Below are 25950 nucleotides of genomic sequence, written 5' to 3' on the forward strand. Positions count from 1 at the left end.
CTTCTTTTCCAAGATAAAAGCTAGCTTTTTTTTTTTTTTTTTTTTTTTCTAGTTTTTTTCTTTCCTATCTTCTTGTCCTTTGCTTAGCCCCGCCCGCCTTGAGACCTGGAACCTCCCCCGCAACCTCCGCTCTCCACCCTGCCCTCCCACGTCCGGCCTCCTCCACCAAGTCCCGCCTTCTTTCTTCCCTGCCAATCAGGTTGGGGTCACCTTGTGACCCCGCCCCCGATCTCTCTAAGGGCCAGTGGGTGACCTGCGCTTGGGGCGCTGTATTCCGGTTGCGGAAGGATGGCGGGGGCCACAGGCAGCTTCTCGGACCAGCAGTTCCGGGAGGCTTGTGCGGAGATCCAGCAGCCGGCATTGGCCGGGGCCGATTGGCAGCTCCTGGTGGAGGCCTCAGGCATAACCATCTACCGGCTGCTGGACCAGGTAGCAGCTGACTCGCCCGCTGGAGGAGATCAGGGGCCTGGGGCCCTCGGTTAGGACTCCCCAAGGGTACTCCACTGCTCTGTAGCAAGGCTAGGCTCCTCGGAGCTACTTTACCCTGTGTAGATCTTATGTGGTTGGGAGGTTGTCCGAGCTCAGCCTCAGGTCATTCCTGTTGCTGGACTTCTGAGTTGTTGTAATTTATGTTTTACTCTGTAGCGTTTGCAAACAATCAAACGTCCTGGGAGCAGGGAATTGTATTTAATGGCTCATGGTTGAAGATGGGGCAAGGTGCCAAAAGTACCCGGTCTAGGGTCTGGACTTTCACTAGGAGTGGTTATAACGGGCCCAATACAGGGTTCAAATATTGAGCTGGAGCAACGTGTCCATGAACATATGGGAGTGTGTGGTTGTCTACATTCACAAGAGAGGCATTTGGCAGCAATCAGCTGATAGACAACAATGAGTAGTATGGAAGTTTAGCCCAACTTTAGTCCAATTTTTGTTAGGAGAATTAAAACATTGGTCACTCGATCCCCAGACTATGCCCATGCCTGCAGAAAACGCCATTTCCTTCTGTCAGACGGGTGCTGATGCTGTGCGGGTGCGGAAGGGCCATGTCCTGAGGCAGGTAGGAAAGAGACAGGACTCAGGGACTGAATGTTCAGAATTGGCCAAGAGGTGACAATAGCAATCCCATGAATTTAGTGACTGTCTTCTGTGGGTTCTAACTTTAAGATATATTTAATAATTCAGTTGCGAAATTTCATGCAGAAAGAGCACTGGAAGCGGGAGGAAGAGTGGAGTTGCTTAAGCGTCTTGTAGCATCGTAAGAAGCCTTTGGAACCAAGTAGCTACCCAGGTGGGAGAAACTGGAGGTTTGGCCTCAGTTGCTTTGCTGTAGGCAACTGAAGTTCCCTGGCACAAGACCACAGTGGTATAGCAAAGGAATCCAGATACCGATCTATTATGGTAGTGTTGGATTTCACAGGCGAAGGAAGCAGACCAGGAGGGTTGAAGTTAACTGGGTCACAGAGGCGCAGGGAAGCTCAGGACAGATGCAGTTGGAGGGTTCACAACCTAGTACGAGACATTTGTGGATCAAGTTGGATTAGACGGAACTGTGTGAAGGTGGATGGCACTTCTAGTCAGAGGCAGAGGTGGACTCTTGTCAGCTGAGGTCACCTGAGCTTCCCCCGTGAGATCACAGTGCAGCCTGGATCGATGTCCAGGCTGCACTGTCCTCTGGAGCTAGAGCTACTTGGTGCGGTCAGCAATAGGAAATTCTACTGTATGCCTCTGTCATGTCAGGGACAGAAACTTACTGATGATAATTATCAGCCTGGCAGATGGCTTTGTGCCACGTCCCACTTACACGCCGGTGCACATAAAGAACTTCTAGCTGCTGCCTTGTTTTTTCGCTCATTGTGCTCATGTGCATCCACACGGGAGTGCACTTTTTACCCTGTTCATGTTTTGCTAAGGTTGGCAGTTAATCACTGCAAGGTGAATACGAGACCACGTGCCACACACAGCACACAGAACCAACATCCTATTGAGACTTTAACAACTCCCTGTGTGGAAGTGGACAGGATGCTTTCAGGCACACTCCTTTTGCTCCCTGAGATCCTGCACTTTCCCTGCTAGCCACATAACCAGGCACTGGCTGAGTTGTGTACCAGGCATTAGCACTCCGTCCCTCCCCTTTCTCTTCCATTTTGAGGTTGGCTTCCCAGTACCTCTCACCTGGTATTGCTTCATCTTTATAACTGGTCCCTTGGCCTTCTGCCTCTTCACGGTCCCGTGTCCCACATGTTCAGCACCTAAAAGCCGGTTTGTGATCTTATCGATGGCTATTTCATGTCATCCTTAGTCACAGAATTACTACCAGTCATTGTGATAGCTAACACTTGCAGCATATTGTCTTATAATCTGGGTACCGGATACTTGAAGGATATTGATGTACTCTATTCAAATGTCAGCCCTAGGATAGATGCTATCGATCATCGCCTTTCTACCCATTTGGAAAGGAGCGTGTAGAGGAAATGAGTTGGTTGGTTCAAGATTATTATCAGCCTCTCAACCCAGCTATCTGGCCCCACACTTGTTTCTTTAACCCTTTGTGGGCCTGGACAGAAGGCACAGGTAGGATGGGATGCTAAGTCTCAGCTCACCGTTTCCAGCAGTGTCTTCCCATCCCCTTTGGATGTAGACCATCCTCTGTACATGAATATAAAGACATCTCAGTTCTAGGAAGGTACATGATGTGTCCAAGGCTTGGGATTAAGAGGTGTTACCAGAGTAACACTCGGGCTTTCTGTCCATGAAGCCCCTTCTCTACGCTGCCTCCTACATCATACTTTGTAGGGCATCTGGAATGTGGAATGGTTTATCCTGGGAGAGATGGACTGCCTCACTATTAACATATTAAAAAAGAGAGCAAAGACTGGATATATATCTATTCAATAGTTACGGGTGCTCTACAGTGACTTAAGTGACTTGCTGTGACTCTAAGATTGTGTCGCTTCTGAAGGTTCCGGTGGCTTGGTTAGGAAGATACTGTGTAGGTTGGTTGGACTCTGGGCATTTAAGGACCATGCTTAGCATGTTGATGTCCTCGAGGTGACCTTTGGTGAGTGGCTGCTTGGCCTCTCGTCCTCTGTATCAGAGGTAGTTTGCTTGAAGTGGGAATCTTGCTGCCCCTTGTGGTTTTCCATTTAGCATCCTTTATTTAAATGAGGACAGGAAGAAGACAAACTGTGCTCACATATAAATGCGGCTGTGACTGGTTTACTATGATAGTTTGAAAAGATTAAAAACAAATTCAGAGGCTTTGGAGCATTCTTCCATGTGATACATTATATTTTAAGTTAAAAAGTAAATCTTACCATCTTTTAAAGTAAGATGAAAATGATTCTGAATCCTGCTGTTTGGACAGATGGAAACTTTTCCTCATTTAGTTGTATTCATCTGATGCAGAGCGCTAGCTAGCCTGGAAACCCAGGTTCTCCTGGAACTCTGGATGGTCTTTTGGTGTCAGCCTCCTCTCAAGTGCTTGCATTTAGGGGCATGCAGCCATGCACCAACCTACATACCTTCCTAGGTGGGGACTTCTGATAAGCAATGTTTTTATGTGGGTATGGCTCTCCTCTTTATTAAGTCACTTCATGTTCCCCATGGAAAGTTCCTTCAGGACCATTCTCTCCAACATCAAACATTTTGCTTGTACTTTGTCTGTTTCGTCCGAGTAATAGTATAAATAGTTGAAAACAGGGCAGTGAGTTGCTGAAGGCAGAACCAATGTCTGTCGTAAGACTGGCTGTCCCTGATGTTCCGGTTAACGACCCCTTGGAGCAAGTGTGGTCTTCTGAGCAGTTCTGTTAGCTTCTCTGAAAAGAAGAACCATAGGCCTTTAGGAGATGTTTCCCGGTGAAATACAGTCATGTCTTGCAGCAGGTTTGGACTGTGTTACCATGGCAACAGTCAGGAACATGGTCTGTAGACTGACTCTGGCACACAGAGGTCTCAACTTTGGGTTAGGCAGATGCGGTTGATGACTTAGTAGGTCAACTCTACATAGGTGAAGAGAAAGGACTTCCCTGGTGTATTGTAGTCCTTGGCTGTGTCTCAGCTAGGTGAGGAGCCAACAGTCCTGTCCCAGTGATGGCTCCACCTGGCACTGCTGTCCTCAAGAAGCTCTTCCAGGACCTAGAGGACAGTGAAACTGCATTGATCCGGCTGCACTGCAGCCCTGGGAAGGAAGCTCAGATGACCTTGGCTGACAGGAGTTCATCTCAGCAGAATTAGAAGCTTCACCTACCATCCCATAGCTGGATCCAATCCAGTTTATACCACAGACGTTTTTCTTTTTTTTTGTTTTTTTTTTTTAAACTGTTGCATGTTAGACCTAATCTACCTTCTCCTCCTACCCTTCTGGCTGTCAGTGTGATGAATAGGAGAGTTCCCAAACTCAGGACACTCACTGAACGGTAGGTAGTTTACAAGCAAGCAGGGCCAGCCTGTCTACAAGCTGGGCACTTGTGAGAGTTTTTTTTTCTGTAAGAGACTGGGGCAGCTCTTCTCTTTTCTACCTGGTCCTGGAGCATACGGAGACAGGCAATAGCCTTTCTTCTCTCTCAGGGTGAGTGTGTGAGCATGCTGATCCAAGGGTTAGATTTGTGGGGATGGAGTTGTGTAGGGAGCCCCACTTCTGTTCCCAGGTGTAAGCTAAGCTTTGCCATCTGTCCTGTCTTTCATCAACCTCTGCTGGGGGGCTTTAGGTGTAGTAAAATGTTTTTTATTTGGTCCTGGAATCCTGAGAAGGGTTGAAAACTCATAGATAAGCATTTGGACATACTGGATGCTTTGTCATAAGACTATACCAATTCTCAGATGAATCAGAGTGGTTTTGGGGGTAATACTAAACAGAAGCTTTCATCCATAAATTTGTCTTTTCTTAAAATATCCCTCTGAATGTTTTTTAAGCCTCAGTTTTTTTTGTCTGAAAAATGGGCTAATAGCCCACACGTCATATTATCGTTATGTGAACCAAATAGAACAAGCCATGGAAGCAATCAGCTCATTCTCTGGTGTTGAGTGTGCTGAGTGGGCGTGGTCAGCAATCATTATTTTACCTGGCCACCTGCAACCCTTAGGTCTTCACCCCATTTCAGCTTCTTAGAGAGTTTTGAAATATTACGTAGATCTAGCAAACTGTATTCTTAACAGTCTGAAGCCATAGCAGCTTCACCTTTGACCCCTGACTTCATATTGGTGAAAATGCTTACTTTTTAGTTATTTCAGATTTATTAAGTCCTTTAGAATGGCTGGAGTTGTTGAGTACCTACAGCTATACAAGGGCACCTTGTCCCCTGGAGGAATGGAAGGACACTTTGATGCTTTGAGAAGCCAGGTCAGGGCACTCCACAGGGAGCGTTTTCAGGGTTAGAAAAGGCAGCTGTGTAATCAGTGATGCATGCACAGGTAAACTCTGCTAACTACTCGTGGGCGGTGCCTCTCTCTAGACCAGGTCAGGAGGGTGTGGTGTGGCAAGTTATATCTACAAGTGATTATTCTATCAGGTGGGGATTGTGAAGGTCAACTGGAAATAACACTTGGACAGTTTCTAGTTCTCTTATGTAAATCCATGGCACTTGCTCTGCTGAGGTCAAATGAGCCTGTCAATAGCCTTAGCTGTGCAACTGAAAGTAAATTGCATCTCTCTCTCTCTCTCTCTCTCTCTCTCTCTCTCTCTCTCTCTCTCTCTTTTTAAATCTTAGCGACCATTAAAACAAACAAAAAACAAAAATAAAAATCCTCTAGCTTGGTGTTTATATAAGTCATCAGCATCAGAATCACATCTTAAAATTTAGTCATCCCAGGAGCAGTGGAGAGATTCTGACACTTTTGTCCCTAAGCTTGTTGCCTGACATAGAGCAGGTGATGTGTAGGCTTCCATTCCCAAAAATGTGGAGAATTTGTGGTCCTCTGTCCTCACTTCTTAAGCCAGAGAAAGGAGATCAAATGTCTGTGTACACCCCTCATATACTTCAGCTGCATCACTGGATGTGACCCTCAAACATGTTCTATGAATTGGAAACTCTTCTTTGACCCATTTACAGATATATAGACAGCAAACCTAGACTCAGCTCAGCTTGTGGCTCCAAGCCCTTGCTGCCACTACTGTGCTGTCCTTTCTGGCTACAGAGTTTAGGAGACAACTCTTAGAGATAACAGTGGGAAATGTGACAGTGTCTAGCCTAGAAACAGCATCTCAAATAACACTTTGACCATCAAGCGTCCTGTTGGGCAAATGCACCAGGCTTAGGGACCTAGAGAAGCTTCCAGTACGAAGTCCATTCTGAAACAAGAACAGCAGAAGGGACAGGTTATTCAGGATTTGCCACTGAGTGTCATTGGTTGACTCTTATCAAGTCACTTGATCTTTTAAATCATTGGTCTTCGGTCCCTGCCTGAGGTAAGATCTTATGTAACAGGCCTTCTTTGAAACATCAGCATGTGGTTTGGTTGCCTTAGTTGTTATACAGATGGGATGGAGCTAAGTAAGACACTCTTGGGGTCGAAGAAACTGGTGTTAAAATATTAGAATACTCACTCTCTATTTGACCTGATACTGTCAGACATAGGGAAGTCATTTAGTATTTCTGAGTTTCATTTCTTCACATGAAGATGGAGATCACAGCAACTTCCCTGTCTACCTCAAGGACCACACAGATGAGTTAATAAGATCATGATTGTAAAATTGCTTGGAAACTATGACTAACAAGTATAATAATAGTATCAGTCCCTGATGCTATTGAAAGAATCATAGCATGTCCAAGTGATTGAAAAACTCCTCCAAACAAACCATGTGGCTGTTGCAATGACCACTGATGGGTCACCAAGGGAAGCACATGGTGAGAGGCCTAGGCCCGATTGCTTCTCAGAGGCAGGAGCCTAGATCCTTTCCAGCTTTTGAGTTTTTCAGGAGTTATTTAGTGGGAGGACATACATAGTTCTTTGTGTCTCTGCAAAGTTTAACATTAACCATCAATTTAATGCCCACTATAAAGGCCTTCTGAGACCATAGGTTGCTCTCCTTTGGAAGAAGGGTGGGACCCACTTGACTCACATGACCGCACACTCGACTGAACAAGCAATGCAGGCTCAGTTCTTCAAATAGGTAAAGGAAGCATGCGTAAGGCATGTTGTCTTATGGTTTTACTGCTGTGAACAGACACCATGACCAAGGCAACTCTTATAAGGACAACATTTATTTGAGGCTGGCTAATAGGTTCAGAGGTTCAGTCCATTATCATCAAGGCAGGAACATGGCAGCACCCAGGCAGGCATGGTTCAGGAGGAGCTAAGACTTCTACATCTTCATCTGAAGGCTGCTAGCAGAATATTCGCTTCCAGGCAGCTAGGATGAGGGTCTTAAAAGCCCACACCCACAGTGGCACACCTACTCCAACAAGGCTACACCTACTCCAACATGGCCACATCTTCTAATAGTGCCACTCCCTGGGCCAAGCATATACAAACCATCACATGTGTGGACCCCTTACAACCTTGGTCTGTGATGTTCTCAAAACTGACAAGTCTCAATAAAAATGACCTCAGTCTCCATCCAGTTTCTGCCATAAGATCATATATGGCTACCATACAGGCTGGACAGTACATCAATAGCCCTCCCGTAGAGATGCTCTCGCTCTCTGGAATTCTTCCTCATTTTTCCTTGAGATATTTTCTCTACTTGGTCTTCATATGTCCTTCTTCTTTTTCAGCATAAGCCATGGGTTTGGGGTTGCATTGGCACCAGTGATCATCAGTCTAGTTCCCCGAGTTAACAAGCTCACTGTGGTGGTTAACAAGCTCACTCAAGGAGAGTGATCCCCATAGGCTCATAGGTTTGAATGCTTGGTCCCCACTTGGTAGAAATGTTTGGGAAGGATTGGGAGGAGTGGTATTGCCAAAGGAGTCACTTTAACAAGTGTCACTTGGGGGCAGGCTTTGACATTTCAGAAGTCAAAAGCTCAGGACATTTCCACTGACCCCCACATTCGGATAAGGATGTAAGCTCTTAGCTGCCTACCTCTCTGACACCATGTCTGCCTGCCTGCGTGCTTGCTACCATATCCTCATCCCCATGATGGTAGTGGAGTCATTCTTTTTTAGTATATGTGCTGCCAAAGCGAGCACAAGTGGAGTCATTTGAGACTGTAAGCAAACCCTCAATAAACCCATCTTGGTCATGGTGTCTCTGCTTAGCAATAGAAAAATAAGATACTCAACTAAGAATCCAGAGAGGCTCCATTATTCTCAGAGAACCTCATGGTCGTTTCTCTTCTTCCTTGTGCATTTTCACCATGCTTTGCATTTCCTATAGTGTTTAGGGAAGTTATACCCAATCACATTGTCTTTCCACTAGCTACAAGTTTTAACACCATTTTGCCATTGTGTAATGTGAAATGAAGAATTGATCCATACCTAGCAGGAGAGACTTCCAGGGAGTCAGGTGACTCTTGCAATGGGGGCAGCTCTTCGGCCCTAAGGTTTTCAGCGTGGTGAAAGTTAGGCAAGTGAATTTTCTCTTCTAAACAGTAGTAAATAAGGTTAGGGAGAACCATGCATGGGAAATGAGTGGAAAGGATGGCATGATTAGACAAGAGATCAGATAGTCCTTTACTCTGAGCCTGGCCTGTTCACCTGAGGGGTTGGCTCATGGTAGGGAGGGTGGGTCAAAGGTCAGGGCCTTGAAGCAAGGAGAAAAGTCCATTCAGCTCAGTTAACAAATATTTTCCTTTGATTGATCAGTGAGAGGAGGCAGCTCGGCTAATGGTTTATGAAACAAAGAAAGGGACTTTGGAGAATCTGCTCTTTTGAGTATGTCCTGTCATATGGAGACGTGGTTTTCTATTGTTGTTTTGTATTTTCTCTGTAGTAAGTGTATTATACACCAAAAAGGATGGAGAGCTGGGATTTCAAGTGTTTCTTGTGTGTGTTCACACACATCAACGTGTGTACCTCTTTATTTATATTTGTGCATGCCTACATGAGGTTACATGTGCATGCAGATGCCCATGGAAGACTGAAGAAGGTGTTGGAACTGGAGTTACAGGAAATTGTGTGCTGCCCATTGTGGCTGCTGGGAACTTAACCTACGTCTTCTGCAAGAACAGCAAGTGCTCTTAACTGCTGCCTCTCCCACCTTCCATCTTGGTTTTTCAAGGGTACTAGGGATCCAGACTTATGTCCTTATGCTTACATGGCCATTTTTCTTTAAACTTTCACTGTTTCCTAGTATCAAAAGTTTCAAATAAAATTTTGCAATGTTGGTGAACAATTTCTATCAATCTGGATTGCTTTTAGGAATAAGTAAGGAAAAACCGGACTGAGGATGCCCTAATTAAAGCTCCCATTTTGCCTTGTCTAACCCATAACCCAGAGATCTATAGATATCAGTTTAGCTGACCCATCATGCCAGAAACTCTGAACCTTTTCTACTCTGCTGGTTATTTGTTGCTTTTCAGTCCCAGAAGAGTTGGCACAGATCCAAATATTGTGTCCCCATTCAGAGCACGGAGACATCGTCACTTGGATGCTGTCCAGCACAGGAGACTAGAAAAGTCACCAGCCATTCACATGCTCATGGGAGCTCTCCCAGAAGGGAGGAAGTGGGCGTATCATATCAACCAACCTTGTCATATCAAGAAACCTTGTTTCTTCTGGCAATTGTATTCTGTGCATGATACTGGTTAATTCACTGCCATCCACATAACCTTCCAGTATTCGAAGTGCAGGAAGCGGTCTTAGATATGGAGCATTAGACACCCAGTATGGTTTGCTATAAATGGGGGATGTGAGAAATTTTTAGAGGTAGCTGTGGGAGACTTCAGGAAAATCCAAACATCTCTTGCATAAACATATTTGGAGTTATTTATTACAGTGTCAGTAAGCCTGGAAAAATACCTAAAACAAAAATTTTCAATTATTTGTAAATCTAGTTTTTTAAAAGGCCTGATACGTTGTTAATATAAACTCCACTCAAATAAAACTAAGCATTGTGTTTTTCTGTGTCAAATTGTAAAACAGTGGTACTTAATCCCAGGGAGTCGATTCCTCGCTGTTTCTGAGAACACAGTCTGGTGTATAAGTTTTCTAAATATTTGGAAAGAAGGCAAACAGCCTTTGAATGTTAGTGTTCCCTAACACTCCTTTCTTGGAAAACTCCTCTATTGAAAAAATGGGATCATGAACGGAGAATTTTATGATCATTTTGGAAATACTCATTTCTATAAAATATTCTGAAACAGACTTTCCATACTCCCAACATATACTAGTAAATATAAGAATAATTTCAGTTGTTGATGCCACATCATATCCATTCATTTATGAAGACAAACATCTGGTCCCTTTAAAGAAATACACTCCACTATTATTAATAGATAATTATGAACTGTGAGGTTACATGTCACTCATTAAGTCGTTCTTCATAATGTCTTTAGACTTCCTACAATGAATATGGATAGTTTTTACAAGGATCAAAAATCACTTCATCTTTTAAAGGAAGTAAAAATGAATATGTTTGCTGGATGCATTTAGAAATCATGAATGGGAAAGTGCTTTGATCCGGGAGTTTGGGCCAGGCTAAGAACTCAGCAAAAGTGGGACTAAGAAACCAGGAAGGGGGCAGGCAGCGAGGGTCTTGTTCCTCTGGAGTGCTGGTATTTCTCAGTCCTGACGCAATGGGAGGGACTAAAGGAAGTCATCACAATAGTTCATTCTTCTGTGTCCATGTAGGCTGCAGGTCGTTCTGTTTTTCCCTTTGACTTTCTGGTCCTCTTCTGTGAAACAGATAGAATCAGGGTCACAGAAGGTTGTAACTGCATTCAGGCAGGGGCGGGACCTAATCTAAGAAAATGGTTTGTCTTAATTTTTATAGCTATCCACAGTAAAATCACAGTAAATCAAGGCCCCACCCCATGATCATTATCTTAACATGTAAGAATCCTGTTTTTGTTGAGCAAATGTAGAATATATATATATTAAAATGCATCTGTACTGGTCTAAGTGGGTGTGTATGGGGAAGCCCTCACATTACTCCGTTCTGTCAGTGCATTGGGGACAGGCTGAAGCTGTTTCTCCTGAGACCTCTCATCAGAACCTCAGGGTATCAATCCATGCTGCGATATACAGCCAGATACCGTTGGCTTGTGGATCCCTGGCATCAAGCCATATGCTTGGACAGCTAGCAGATCACCATAGATTCACTTCTAATTTCACCTTCTTCTTCTTCTTCTTTTTTTTTTTTTTTTTTTTTTTTTTTTTTTGAGGAGGTGGGATGGCTGGCTGAGTTCCTTCTCAACCATCTGAGATTCCTAAATTGGGATATGGTCTGTTATGTTAATACCATCCCAACTGGAAGCTGCTCTTTAGAAGGCTCTCTCAAGGCTTTCTTATACTTCCTTTGGGTTCTCATTGGGGGAGGGAGGGGGCTTCTTTAATGAGTCCTTAGTGGAACCCAAGCCCCATCTAAGGACTGTGTTTTATGCACTTGCTTTGTCACCCTGTTGCTTTTGTAGGGTCATTGCTTTTGTCCCTTAGAGCTTCCCCTTCACACTAGGGGCACTAAGCCAGACCTGGCCCAGGGAATTCTGAGTTGCCACTGGACCCAGTGAAATGTGGAGGGGCCATCTGGAGCCTAGAGCCATCACAGACAAGGATGTGACTTGGCAAGAGAAGGAAGGAACTCACTTCTACTTATAATCTAGAAATTGTCTTTTTCTAAACAACAGGACCACCTGTTTCAACGTGACTTGAAACACACAGCTGTTCCCTTTTTACTCCTCTTGTTCAGTAAAATAAAATAAACAAAAACATATAACGCCCCCCTACTCAAATAAAAACAATTGAAGAACTCTGTCTTGTAAAGGACCTCTGAAGATGCATTGGTTTCATTGTGCTCCGTGGGTATGTAGACTATACCCCTTCCTCAGAACCATGGCTGAACCCTGGCTGCCTATGATACCTGGAAATCAACCATACTAAACTACAACTCTTGCTCACCCCAGTAGCTCACAGATCCCCTTTCCTGTTTCTTCTGTGTTAGTGGAATCCACTCTCTCACCTACCTTGTCCAGCAATGGTTGACAGAGTTTTCCTTGATGATCTATTTCCCTCTGCTCATTCTTCCAGCAATAATTCCTATTGGATTTACCTTCCTGGTATTCCCCCCCATTGATGTTAGCTCCCTGTTTCTGTCGCTATTATCTGGATTAGTGCACTGAGTCTTAATTTCTTTCCTTTCTATCTGTCTGTCTGTCCGTCCGTCTATCCACCCACCATCCTGACCAAAGTTTCCCCTCTCTGCCTTTCCAGTTTCTCCAGCAACCACCTCCCACCCACCACTTCTCCTCTGTTTCTCCTCTTCTCTGTTTGTCTTCAGTAAAGGGGCAGGCCTCCAGTGGATGTCAACTAGGCATGAGTTTTAAGGTCATTTCTGTTCCTCTATGGTGGTGTTCTTTATCAACTCAAAAGACTTTTGAGCTTTTGCAATCTAATTAGATCTGGCCCAAACTATCCTTAGTCATATCTGGCCACATCTCTGTCCATAGTCGTCCTTAGGTTTTCCAGAGCAACAAGAATCAAAGCTTTACTCTTACCATGGTTTCCAAGGTCCTTAGTGTCTTGATGCTTCAGTGTCTCTAACCTTTGCTAGCCCCTGCCACTCTGTGTTCTAGACTTCTCTCTTTAATCACATCAGTCTATCAATTACTCTTACCAGGAGTGACTTTCTTCATTTCTCAATGGCTGGTCCTTCTGACATTTAGAACATGAAACCCTACTAAATCTTGGACGGTCCCTATAGCGGCCTTTTTAACCTACCTGTTGATATAGGTCCTCCACAAAACACAATGTAACTCTTCTTATATCCTACTTAAATCATCTGGCTAATGCTTATGACTAGTCCCTCTACTAATACCTGCAGCTGAATCTACGACACCTGAGACCAGGAGTTGTATCTGCTTCTGTACTGTGGTCACCAAGACCCCAGAAGAGAACAGTGTTTGGCGTGGTTGAATCCCAGCTCCAGCTGTTTTGCATGTGATGTGGAGTCTCAGCTCTGGTATCAACAAACCATTTCCCTCACTCTGTTTCCATAGCCAAGTGGACTTTACGAGTATAAAGTGTTTGGTGTCCTGGAAGGTTGCTTACCAGCTCTTCTTGCAGATGTTTACATGGACTTAGACTACAGAAAAAAATGGGACCCGTATGTGAAAGGTGAGTGATGGCTTGCTTAAATTAAAAATCCTTAGAGAGTTAATCTACTTTTGACTAATTTAGTCTTGCTATACTTGAGGCTATAGCATGGCCTTCGCCACTTCCGGTACTCACCCTGACAGAGTCTTAGAGTCAGTCTTCTGTTTGTCCTCACGGCTGCTTTGCCCTGCTTCCTGAGCTGTGCTCACACATGCAGCGTGATTGCCATGGAAACCTTCTTGGAAGACAGGCATTCAAACTTCCTTTGGAAAATTGAATCAAAGATCTTCAAATGAGCAAGGGCATATACATGTAAGGAAGAAGGAGTGGGAGTGGGAGGGGGAGTGGCTGGAGGGCGCTGGAGGTCCAGGAAGCCGCAAGACTGGAGGCACCAAGCAGCCTGTTCAGAAGCCACTGGAAGGTGGTGTTGCTGGGTGGTTATCTCTGACCTACCTCCTCTACTAGTAAACTGAGAACATTCCATGACCCACAGCAAGGACAGGATCTACAGCTACATAGTCTAGGTAGTGGAGAGAAATACCGGGTTGGAAAGTATTAAACAGAGGACCCCGTATATCTTAGAGAAGCCCTCTGTCATCTCAGCCACGGTAGAAGAGACTTGCACAGTCAACCAAGGGCAAATGGAGTCTTTAGTCAAGACTGCTGCAAGTATCAAAGAGGCACCCCCATCAGGATGTTTCTTCAGCTCCAGCCTGTGTTCCTCTGTATTAAGTCTTGGGCAGATTCCTGTTCCTTGTTAAAGTGTCCTCCAGAAGATACAGGCTCTTACTCTAATCATGCAAATAACTCCAGGAAAAAGAGTCATGTTTTCCCGATAAAGGAGGGGGGGCGGCATGAATTCTGAACATGCAGAGGCCCACTCATTCCTTTCCCTTCATGACTGTCTTTAGTGTGCTGTGACACCGAGGGGGCCACAGCGCTCCATAATCAATGGTATGCTTCTGATGGAATTCTTTTAAATGCTACACGGACCCTTCACATTTCACCCACGGATGACTTGATCCTCTCTGGATGGTTAGAAGGGAGCCCACCACACAGGCTAAGCATATCCCTGCTCTTCAGTTCTTTTGCTATCGCCTCCGAGAGCTGCAGTTTGCATGCCTGGCATAAGAGCATTAAGGGAATTTGGTTACTGAAGCGGTGGCATGTGGACAGAGGAAAGAAGCAAGAAACGCAGGGTTAGCTGTAATTCAGCCATGTTTCAGCTGCTTGAGAACACAGCTCTCTGTGGGCCTTTAGTTTTCCAGATGCCGTGAACCTATACATACATACATACATGCTAGATAAACTCCGACTTCCTCAGTGTCTGGCTAAGCATTGGGAAGCAAACCTTGATGGTACTTCTGGTACTCTAGTGACATCTGGTGGTTTACCTGGTTGTTTCTTGATACCGGGTTCCTCATATTCTATCCCAGCATGCCGTTGGTACAATGAACAAGTGTTGGGGACTTACTTAGGTTTTTTGTGTTTCTATGCCCTCTTGACCATCCCTGAGCAGCAAGCGTTCAGCGATATTAAATATACTTTTGTTTCAAAAAGTAGTTCCATGTCTGGTGAGTTAGGGGTTTGTCACACACTGAGGCTGAATAGGCTCCTTGAAGCCATTGGACTTGCTGGTGCATTAACCTCTTGTGTTCTCCTTCAGAACTCTATGAGAAGGCATGCGATGGACAGATGGTGGCATACTGGGAGGTGAAGTATCCCTTCCCTCTGTCCAACAGAGATGTATCCTTTCCGCACCGTACTCTGTACTGTCTCTCGAGGTATGCTGTGTTCCTCAGCCGCTGCCCTTACACTGGGATCCACTAATGTCAGGGCAGTTGTGGAAAACAGTGTCTTGGATTCTATGCTAGTGCCAGAGCTTCTTGTGTGACTTTCGGGGACTTCAGAGTATTATTTCTCGATGTGGCCACTTAGGACAGGAACCACACCCAGAGTCACTGGAAGGTGACTTTCAGAGAAAATGTCAAAGATGGAAATTGATGAGCCTCAAAACTGGGGGAACAGGTTATGAAGAGTGTTAGTCCAGACCTTTTGATCTCACAGAGAAGCAGGTGGGACCCATGAAAGTGAGCTGACAGGCAGACAGACTGATAGGACAGAGGAGGACTCAGCCTGCTTTGTTTCTAACCAGGTTAGAAGAGAGAACTCTTCAACATGGTCCTCTTGACTACTGTTTTTTGACACTGGGTACAGGATTTTCCTCTCCATTTCTTTATAAAGTAAAGCAGTTGACTGAAATATAGGGAGTTTACCCTCAACATCTAAGCATATTAATTATCGTTGCTGTGTACAAATGGCTGCCCCAACAATAGTCCCTCTAAGGACAGTGGAGATGGGAAAGTATAATGACTTGTATGGAAGAAGATGCCTCCGTGAAACCCATCACTTTGTACATTGATTTTAGAATTAATAGAAAGTACAGACTGAAGTTTTTAAAGATGTCGTTATCTTTGGTAGAATAGTGCTGCCGACCTTGGCAATGTTTTGTGCATGCTTACAGAGGTGGAATCATTTTTGCTGCTCTTGGCCAACCAGTGTTAACTCAAAGAGAACATCTGCCTACCAACATTGGAGGTATCCATAGGTTTTCCTATAGTTGAGTTGCAATGCGGATGCCTTCCATGTATAGCGGTCTGTGGTTACAGCTGCGGATTAGACAACGTCTATGGGTTGATGCAATTTCTAGCCAATGTTTCTTCTGCCCCTGAATTTCTCTACTGCCCCGAACATTCTGGCCTGTGGACCTGAGAGTGTTTGATTAGACTTCCCCATGACTACAGTGAAGTGGACAGTGCTCCCTGTGTGCCTTCTTGGAGAAAAAGAAGGAATGTGATCCTTGTATGACCAAGCGTTCAGGAGATCTGCTCTCAGCTAGGTAATAGGCACTCTCGGTGAGAATTACCATTGGTTGTGAGGCTCAGCTCTGCAGGGGAAGTGGGCCTTACACAGGAGGGAGTGGATGCTAAGTGAAAGGCACAGAGTGACCTCCCAATGCTACCAATGTGGGCTGCCCTTATGCTGGCATCTTGCCTTGACTGGCTATGCAGTATGTCTACACCCGCCAGCGGCGAGATCTGGATGTGGACGGGAGGAAGATCTATGTGGTTCTGGCCCAGAGTATCTCTGTACCTCAGTTTCCAGAGAAGTCTGGGGTAATCCGAGTCAAGCAGTACAAGCAGAGCCTGGCGATCGAGAGTGATGGCAAGAAGGGGAGCAGAGGTAAACCCTGGGGTGCGGGTCAGCAGCTAGCCAGTGCCATTTGAATGGGAGGCAGTTTTGCTTATCTAGTGAATGTAACCATGGCCTGGGAACAGAGGAGACGGAAGGTCAGCGAGTGGGAGCATCTCGATCCACATCAGAGATTGGCTGGGGCTCGATGCAGATGTTTCAATCTGACCCAATGCATTCTTTTTGTCTGTTTGTTTACATTTTTTTTATTTTATTCTTTCATGCACATGAGTGTTCTGCCTGCACGTGTTTCTTGCCTGACATCTATGGATGTCACAAGAAGGTATCATTTCCATAGGGTCTAAAGTTACAGGTAGTTGTGAGCTACCACATGGGTGCTGGGGATTGAACCAGGATCCTCCTTAAGAGCAATAAGTCCTCTTAAAAGCTGAGGCCCACCACCCATTCATTCTTTATTGATCGGATGAAATCAGAACATTGAAACCTGTGGGTTTAGAAAGAGTTGCTTCAGGCTTATCTTGTAGGAGCTATAGGGGCTGGGCCTAAACATGGCCAGTGAATTGGCAGGTGTGGACTGGAGGATCCAGCTCTGACAAACCCAAGGCCAGAGACGCAAGAATAGCAAGTTTTAGTCCTCAAAAAGAAAAACACAGGGCATCTGCATCTGACCTACTGGCTTAAGTGTGGGCTGCCAGGCAAAAACTGAACCCTAAGTCTGATGCTTGTAGGTCTGTCTTCTCACTCTTTTGAGCCTTTATTTCCTCCTGTACGCTAACTGTCATTTCCTTCGGGCTGTCTGGATAATGAAACGAGAGATGATACGCAAAATGTCTAGGGTTCATCAGCTGTCTTAAAGCACAGCCAAGTGTTTCTCTGGCTGCATTTTCCACAATGCCCCTGTGTCAGTAGCTGCAAGGCAGGTTGGGGCAGTTCACTTGCTCTGTCCTCTGTGCTGTCTGGGCCCAAATTGGAAGACAGGTTTGCAGGATTTTGTTATTGTATTTTTTCCAGCCCCATGCCCCACCCCCACGGTCCCACCCCCACCCCCTCCTTCTGAATTGTCTTTTCTTCTTCTCTTTTAGTTTTCATGTACTACTTTGATAACCCGGGTGGCCAAATTCCGTCCTGGCTCATTAACTGGGCAGCCAAGGTGAGATCCCAGGAGTCAAGCGGTGGGGATCTTGTATTTGACAAATGTTGACTTAGCCTGTGGGTTGTCACGTTGAAGAGGGGCATTGTCCCAGGGTAATGAGAGTCTTTTATGAAGAGCTTGGTTGAGTGACTTGGTGAGAATTAGAGTGGCCAACACCCAGGATGGAGGCTGAGACATGGGACAAAGAGTCTGTTAGCTAGGAATGTCAGCCCTTCCCTGCTGGTGGCCACAGACCCTCCAAGAATCACTCTCTGGAAATTCCTGACATAAGGCTGCCCCTTGTAGGGACAACAGTATTTTCAGTATCTGCTTATGAGAGAGTTAGACTTGCTTAGAGACAGGCAGACCCTCCCTGACCCGAAGGAAGCCTCTAGTTTGGTTGTCTTTCTTTGTTTTTCATTTTCTAAGGCCAGGGAATGGTGGTAGTGGCCCAGGTCACTATAGGCTGCCACTCTTAGGATCCTGCACCACTGTGACAATTCAGCAGGCTTTGTGCGGATCCTGTGATGAACGCCAGTGGCTCATGGGAAAGTAAGAATGCCTATAGATGTCAGAGGCAGAGATTGCAATTCTGAATCTGGGCTCTGTTACTGAAAGTCTTCTGTTAAGTTAGGAAAGCCCTGACTTCCTTCCTTTTTCAAAAACCGAAGATAAATAATGCCCCCTGCTTGGAGTTGAAGTCAATGAGACAGCATTTTCTTAAAATCTTGCACAGTGCCTGACACTGAACAGCATATCCCATCCCCTAACCACAAACACCGTTTTTAATACAGGAAGGCAAGCCCTTCCACTATTTTAAGGAAGTATCCAGAAATCTAATTCCCGACTCCTGCTTTGCTTTGTAATCCCAGTCTTTTGTTTCGTTTTAATTTTTTCTTTCCTTTTTTTTTTTGTATTTTTAAAAAATGATATGCATATGTGTATGGATGTGTGCATATGTGCCTGCAGGGTCCAGAAGAGGTGTTGGAGGCCCTAGAGCAGGAGTGACAGGTGGCTGTGAGCTACCTGACATACACAGGTGCTGGGAACTGAACTCATTCCTCATGTTGGAATCTAAGGATCCAAACCCATGGGAAGCGCTCTTTCAGAAATACCCACAGAAGAAAATTGCTGCAATTGCATGAGGTTTATTAGATGAATAGGTGGAATAACAGTAGCCGGTGCACCAGGGCCCTCCTCGTGACCAAAAAGGATGGTATATATACAAACTTCACAAAGACAGTCAATTGCTTAGACAATAAAAGAGATTTCAAACATCCATTCCCAAACCTGGTTTCCAGCCAGTCTCCATCCCAATTTACAACCAGGCTCTATCCTAATTTACATATGTATCTTGTTCCTGGGAGAATTCCTTTTAAGTGACTTCCATTTACCCAGGTATTTTATTGCCTCTATCTTGGGTCTTTTGTGCTTTTGAAATGTTTATTCAAGCCCTTGGAATGTACCCCAGGGGCAGCTAACACTTGAGTGTAAATTGAAACTCTGAACCCAAGAATCTTTCATGTTGAGACCTAAAATTTCATTTTTACAATTTATTCTCACATTTCCTTCTTTTCTCTTATGGTCAAAGTCCAATCTTGGAATTATGAATCATCATCTAGGTGTACAGAGTGATATTGTTGTCTAAGCATCTAACTATATCTTTGTCATTGAATCTTTAACTATCTTTTTCTCACCCCCTGGATGGTCTCTAGTATGTACTTAAGTAAAGTAGCTGTCTCTCTCTCTCTCTCTCTCTCTCTCTCTATATATATATATATATATATATATATATATATATATATATATATATATATACTGATGGGCCTGCTGGTATCTTAAGTCCCACTCTTTAAGGCTATGTCTGGGACACAGTTTAAAAATGTCTCTTATCTCTGACAATTGGGCAATCTCTATCCCTATGTCTCCAGGATGGGCATATCTCAGGAGTCAAGGCCCAATGGTCCTTGGCCTTGTAAAACAGCAGGTGATCTTGAGCCTGAGGGGGTTGTTCAGGTGTCTGGCTGTTCTCTCCAGTTGGCATGAGATGCAGGTGTTGGCCCAAGTTATGTGAAGTCAGGCAGCATCTACTTTAGCGAAGGTCGGGATGGTCGACAGCACCAGGAATAGTTTCTTAGTAGCCTGAAAAATCATCTCTCACACAAGAGGGACATTCTGGGTTTGGAATAGGGACAAGAAAAGGGACACTCTAGTCAGCACCAGTTCTCAGGGGTAATTTAGGTTTTTTTAGGGTTCTGTTTATTCTCTCTATCTGTCCTGAGCTCTGGAGACAGTATAAACAGTGGAGCTTCTAATTAGTCTCTAATATCTCTGACAATTTCTGACTTATCTTAGAAACAAAAGCAAGGCTGCTTTCTGATCTAATTATCTCAGATACTCTAAAATCTCTATTCTAGGCTATTTTCTCTTAGGTATTTTCTTATTTACTCTAAGTTTCATAAGCCTTTGTTTGCTGGCATATCTTACACTATCTTATTATTTTTCTGGCCCAAAAACCTGAGGTCTATTATATGCTTTAAATCTCTTGGCTGCTTGGTTGTACTCATATCTTAAGAGTCTATCTGTGTATTTAGCCTGGTAAGTCTTTTGTTTTCTGGGGAGTATAGTTCTCTCTTGTTGTGTGCACCATTGCCTCTTTTCCTCTAGATAGTAGCTGACAGGATGGCTAGCAATCAAAGTTCTTTCTCTTATTCTGTTTTAAGTGAGGCCATCTCTTAGGCCCACAACCAGAACAGGCTCCTCTTCTGTCTGGTTATTGCCTCAGGCCACTGAGTCTCCTCCCTTTTGGTGTCCTGGGCAACTTACAGTTGCTGGCTTCATCAGGGTTTCCTCTCTTGGTATATAGCCTTGCAGACATGGGCTGTGGCAAAAGCATACCTGCTGTCCATGTAGATGTTGGTTTTCTTGTCAGCCCCAAGTTCCAAGGTTGTTCTCTGCACCGACGAGCCCAGGGGTGGGGAGTCAGCCCAGATGACATTTGTGTCCACCACAGTAACATTGGTTGTCTCTGACCAGCATGGAGAAAACTGCTCCCGTCTGTAAAGCAGGTTACCTCGGCTCCCAGCTGGAGTCAGTAGGAGAAGCCTTTCCTCTACCCGTGAGTTCTTGTCAGTTAGTTGCAGCCAGTCTGGGCCACCATCCTGGGGAGTAAGTCTCAACCTGACAGAGGGTAGGAACAGTCTAGGATGACCATAAATGAGTGGGATACCCAGCCCATCTCTCAGTCCACCATTTTTCGGGTAGTCCATAAATATATTTTGGCCCATTGGCTTAGAGGAGGACTCAGAGCTAATATTTTCGCCATTTGGGCTGTTTTTCAAGGCCTGGAATTTCTTGGCCCTGGCTTCTATTTGTTAGGGCCCTCTTGGACCCTGAAGCTGGCTCCTTTACTTGCAATGTGCACACTGGTCTTTTTTTCAAGGAGTTTCTTATCTCTCTCTGATTGAAGTCCCTCTTTTCTGCTTTCTGTAAATTCTTTTCCTGTCACCTTTCTTTTTCTTCTTCTTCTTTCTCTAGACTTTCTTTCTATCTTCTCCACTCTTTTTCTCTAGACTTTCACCGCAACTTACAGTAAACCTTTTATCTTCTAGTCTCAGCAACTTACACTAAATCTTTTATCTTCTCTATTCTTTTTTTTCTAGACTTATACTAAATCTTCTCTCACTTGTTATTACTGCCAATAATTTTAATCCTGTCTATGATCTCATCTATCTTATCTTTCTTTTCTCTATTCTTTTCTTCTGGACTTCTCTCTAGCCTCCCTGTTTAATCTCATGTGTCTTAGTCAAAATTAGCGGGGTCCCATGTAGCTCTCTCAAGACCTGTCAGTGGGATCTGGCATGGGCTTTTAGGTGTCCCTTACCTTACATGAAGATTTAAATCACATCTGGTCAGAAGCAACCCACTGTTGACCACGGCCTGATCAATTGATGGGGTCCCCATGCCTGAGGGAACATTTCCAGTATCTTTTCCCGCACTTCAAGTCAAGTCCTGAAAAGCACTTCTGAAAACCAGAACCTAAGAAAGGCTTCTATCTTATTTATTGTTTTGATCACCTGTAAAAGCAGTAAATAGTCTTCTAGAACTCTGTACAGACTTTTGTGAGGCTGTATGGCTGCTGTTCATATTACACTAGAGACCACAGCCTAGTTTAGTCGGTAAACAGTATTTTGTCTACAGGTGTAATGTGAGCTCACTTTTAAAGCTTTAAGAAAGAAACCAAATCAGAATGAATAGTCTTATCTACAGCATTTCACAAAATGTAACTTGAGTTGCATTTGGCACTTATTTGAATTTACCTATTAGGGACACACTTATGGACAATTTATTTGTATTTAACTTTTGGCAAAATAGGAACTTTGGTCATAGTTCTATAAAAACTTTTTAAAGGGTTATTTCTGATTAAAATATTATTTTAGAAGTGACACGCAACAAGAAAGTGAACATTTTTATATCTAACATAAAAGCATAAGCTCTTTATTATTTCTTCAATTTCATCCTGTCCGAACTCTCATCTTTGAACCAAACCTTGATGAAAGTCTCATATAAACAACAGCTAGAAAGTCTATCAAAATGGAGGTCTATATATTTTTTTTTTGTTCTCTGACTCAGGACAGCCTGTAACTTTTTATAGCAGTCAGCCTGCCTGCAAACAGTCTTAGAGTTCTCAAGCTGGTCTCCAGCAATCAGAGCAACCTGCAACTTCTCACAGCAGGCGGCCTTGGGGTCCACAGCCTAGACACACCATAGCTCTGGGCTAAGCAGTTGTCCCATGCTGTCCTGTTGCTGCCTCCCCCACTGCCTGTTAGGGGCAAGGGCCCAGCCTGCGCTCACTCTGGCAATTTTTAAGCAATATAAAAAACAATTTTTCTTTGACCTAAAACTAGCAGGCATAAATTAGGGCCCAGCAGCTCCTGCTGAGATAGTACAAAGGCTATTTGTTTAATCTTCTGCTGGGTTGGGCTGAGGTGTTAATGTGGCCAGAAACTGCAGTTTTTCCTCTCAAAAGAATCAAATAGATAGCAGCCCAGCATAGTGAGTAAACCTTTTAAGGTAGGCAAGTAAGATTTTATTAAATAGCAACTCTAATTATCTCTTATGACCAAGTCTTAACCTCCCCGGTGCTCTTTTATCTCTCTCGGTTGTCTCAAGAAGTACTGACGACGAGAAGAAAGATCTCTCTCTCTCTCTCTCTCTCTCTCTCTCCTTTTTTAACTTTTTAAGAGTTAATCAGGATCTTTAACACAGTCCATTCAGTCTAAAATAACGTCAGAGTCTAAAATCACAAAAAGACAACTAATACACAGACAGTTTGTCATGAAAACAGACACAATCAAGACAGAAAAACTGCCAGTGGGAGACTAATAACCAGACGACATGGTCAGCCTACACTGGACCTAACTTAACAGGTTCAGACGACTTAGTCAGCCTATGTTGAACCAAATCTAACAGATTTTTAATATCACCAGCAATGAACAACGCAAGCAGAATTAGACACAGACACACTGCCATGAGAGTGCAACAAACACTGCCTGAGGCGGTGGTGGCCAAAGACCACCTTCAAACAGAGAAGGGTCGTTCCTGACCCTATCTCTCATACAAATGAACTCCAGGGCGTCCCCCAGAGAACTGTGGCCTGCAGTGTGTCTGTCCCACTGCTTCCACTTCCCTTGAATTTTCTCTTGTAACCTGACCCTATCCCAGGGTCCCGACCCTATCCCAGGGTCCTGCTCTCTGTGGCTTATTCAGTTTTTGCTCCTGCCATGAGTATAAAAACCAAGTTACACAGACAGTCGCCCCTGCCACAGGCGCACAGACACAGTACACAGATAGTTGCCCCTGCCACGGGCACAAATTCTTCACAGAAACAAAAACAAAGAACTGAAAGACAGTATCACAGACAAACGTGCTCGAGCAAATAAACCTCCAATCCCTGGAGTCATGGGGGTCTGGGAGAGCGAATCTCGGTGGAACTTCCATAAATGTTGGAATCTAAGGATCCAAACCCATGGGAAGCGCTCTTTCAGAAATACCCACGGAAGAAAATTGCTGCAATCGCACGAGGTTTATTAGATGAATAGGTGGAATAACAGTAGCCGGTGCACCGGGGGCCCTCCTCTCTCAAGCAAGAAAGAGGCACAGAAGAGTGACCAAAAAAGATGGTATATATACAAAGTTCACAAAGACAGTCAATTGCTTCTTAGACAATAAAAGAGATTTCAAACATCCATTCCCAAACCTGGTTTCTATCCAGCCTCCATCCCAATTTACAACCAGGTTCTATCCTAATTTACATCTGTATCTTGCTCCTGGGAGAATTCCTTTTAAGTGACTTCCTTTTACCCAGGTGTTTTATTGTCTCTATTTTGGGTCTTTTGTGCTTTTGATCATAAGCCCCATTGTCTTTGATTACCCCTAAACCCGTTGTTCTTCTTTGCCCCCCACTCCAGAGAAAGAGGAACACATAGAAACATAGTCTGTTCTTTTGCAGAATGGAGTTCCAAACTTTTTGAAGGACATGGTGAAAGCGTGTCAGAACTACCACAAGAAAACCTAAGGAAGGGACTGGGACCACAGCATCTGTGGAAGGACATCTTTGGATGTGCTACACCAACTGAGGCTCGTCCTTCCGTTCATACTTCCCATCTTCAAAGCACTACACATTCCCCAAGCGAGCTTGCCTCTGTCTGGATCCATCGCTGCCTTCTTTCCCACTGGTCTTACTCAGAGCCTGCTACCTTCTTCCACTATTGAATGGGGGCCCATTCAATACTTGTTTATGTTTCATTAGGAAAATCCTTAGTGGGGAAAAGGAGCCATTCTGTTGTGCCATTTTGGGGGGGAATGAGTGAGAAGAGGAAGGATGACAAGGTATAAGAGCAGGCCTTCCTGGAAAGCAGGCTCATTTCATCACTCTTACAACTAGAAGTGGTTTTTGATCCACAGTTGACCTTCTGTGAACACTGGAGATACAGTGATGTCTGTTCTCTTGATGCCATGCTGACTTGGATAGGCTAGGATTTGAGGTGACAAGCAAGTGTGGCTGTGTTCCTACTTGGGCAGGATCAGTAGTTGCTGTGATATCAGACCTCTCTGAGGAGTGTCCCAGGTCTGACTGAGCACATGCTGAGATGACCAAGTTTTTCTAATTACCCACATCTGGATTTTTTTCTTTCCCATAATCCACTGAGAAAACGTTGCCTATACCTCTCGAGCTATGCATTTGACTGCAAGCCTAAGGCTTCAAAGATAGCTTGTGTATAGCCCGATGATAGTGTCTTCCTATGTGCTAAGGTGACTTCCCCTTCTAGAGTGTTTGGAGATGTTGGAAGGACAGTAATAGTTTACAACAGGGTGAAACTGAAGTAGTGATTTGGTATATTCTTCACCTTTTCCTTAGGGATTCTGCCTTTTCAAAACAGAGACTCTCAGATCCCTGCATTTGAACCTCATTTTTTTTTTTTTTTTTTTTTTTTTTTTTTTTTTTTTTTTTGTAGGAAAATATATTCTGTGGCCAAGACACAGCCTTAATGATCTCAGGGAAAAGTTGTAATCATTCTATGCAAACCTTGATTAATGGATATGGAAACTCAGGATGAAAGGAATTGTTTTAAGTGGGATTCCTTAGAGTGTGTGTTCTTTCTGGGAAGAAAGTTGTATTCTATGAATAAAGACAGTGACTTATGCTTCTCTGTGTGCTGTCTCCCTCTTACCTCTTTCTTTGTGGAAGAAGGATTAGTTAGGTCTCTTCTGTTTGCACTGATACCTGTCCTAGCTCAAGACTTGAGAGGAAGAAAGGAAGAGGGAGAGGGAGGGAGGAAGGAAGAGACAGACAGACAGACAGACAGACAGACAGACAATTTGTGACTAGAGAGATGGCTCAGCTGTTCACAATGCTGGCCGCTCTTTCAGGGGACTCTAGCTCAGGTTCATGTTGCCAGCACACCAGTGGCAACTCCCCACCTTCTATATAACTTCAGGTCCAGGGCATTTGGCACTGTCCTCTGGCTTCCACAGATACTGCATGCAGGCAAAACACCCATTAAATTTAAATAGATCTTTTTGTAAGAAGAGAGAATTTACAGCTCACTTACATTCAAGGTCACATGTATTTGACTTCTAGGAGGATCCAATAAAATGCTTAAATTACGTTTAAAATCCAGCTCCATTCTTCAGTTTATCTAAATTTGATGGTAGGATTGCTACTGACAATAGTAAAGAGATTCATGCCAAGCAGGGAAGAAAGGAAGGAAAGAAGGGAGGGAGGGTGGGAAGGAGGGAGGGAGGGAGAGAAGAATAAAGATTTCTTGTCAATGGATACAGCTTCTCTCTAATTTAAACTTTCCCTATGGCATATGCCTATTGATTCTGGGAATAAGATTATACAAGTAAGTGAA

The 25950-nt window shown here is 44.2% G+C and overlaps 1 protein-coding gene across 3 annotated transcripts in view; it reads left to right on the plus strand.

Annotated features, from left to right (window-relative positions):
• Positions 1 to 241: 241 nt before the first annotated feature.
• Positions 242 to 25950, plus strand: part of Pctp (phosphatidylcholine transfer protein) — a 42149-nt gene continuing 16440 nt past the window's right edge. The window contains exons 1-6 of one of the 3 annotated variants that reach the window (XM_034507234.2): positions 247 to 429; positions 13092 to 13209; positions 14855 to 14934; positions 16260 to 16431; positions 17484 to 17551; positions 24045 to 25249. In XM_034507234.2, coding sequence (XP_034363125.1) covers positions 289 to 429; positions 13092 to 13209; positions 14855 to 14934; positions 16260 to 16431; positions 17484 to 17551; positions 24045 to 24110 — 645 coding nt within the window. In that variant the 5' untranslated portion in view covers positions 247 to 288 and the 3' untranslated portion in view covers positions 24111 to 25249. Of the gene's footprint in view, positions 430 to 13091; positions 13210 to 14854; positions 14935 to 16259; positions 16432 to 17483; positions 17552 to 24044; positions 25250 to 25950 lie in introns of those variants that run through there. The other 2 variants (XM_076936036.1, XM_034507233.2) reach the window with 2 other exon arrangements.

This window comes from Arvicanthis niloticus, chromosome 6, assembly GCF_011762505.2.
Source record: "Arvicanthis niloticus isolate mArvNil1 chromosome 6, mArvNil1.pat.X, whole genome shotgun sequence".
Lineage (NCBI taxonomy): Eukaryota > Metazoa > Chordata > Mammalia > Rodentia > Muridae > Arvicanthis > Arvicanthis niloticus.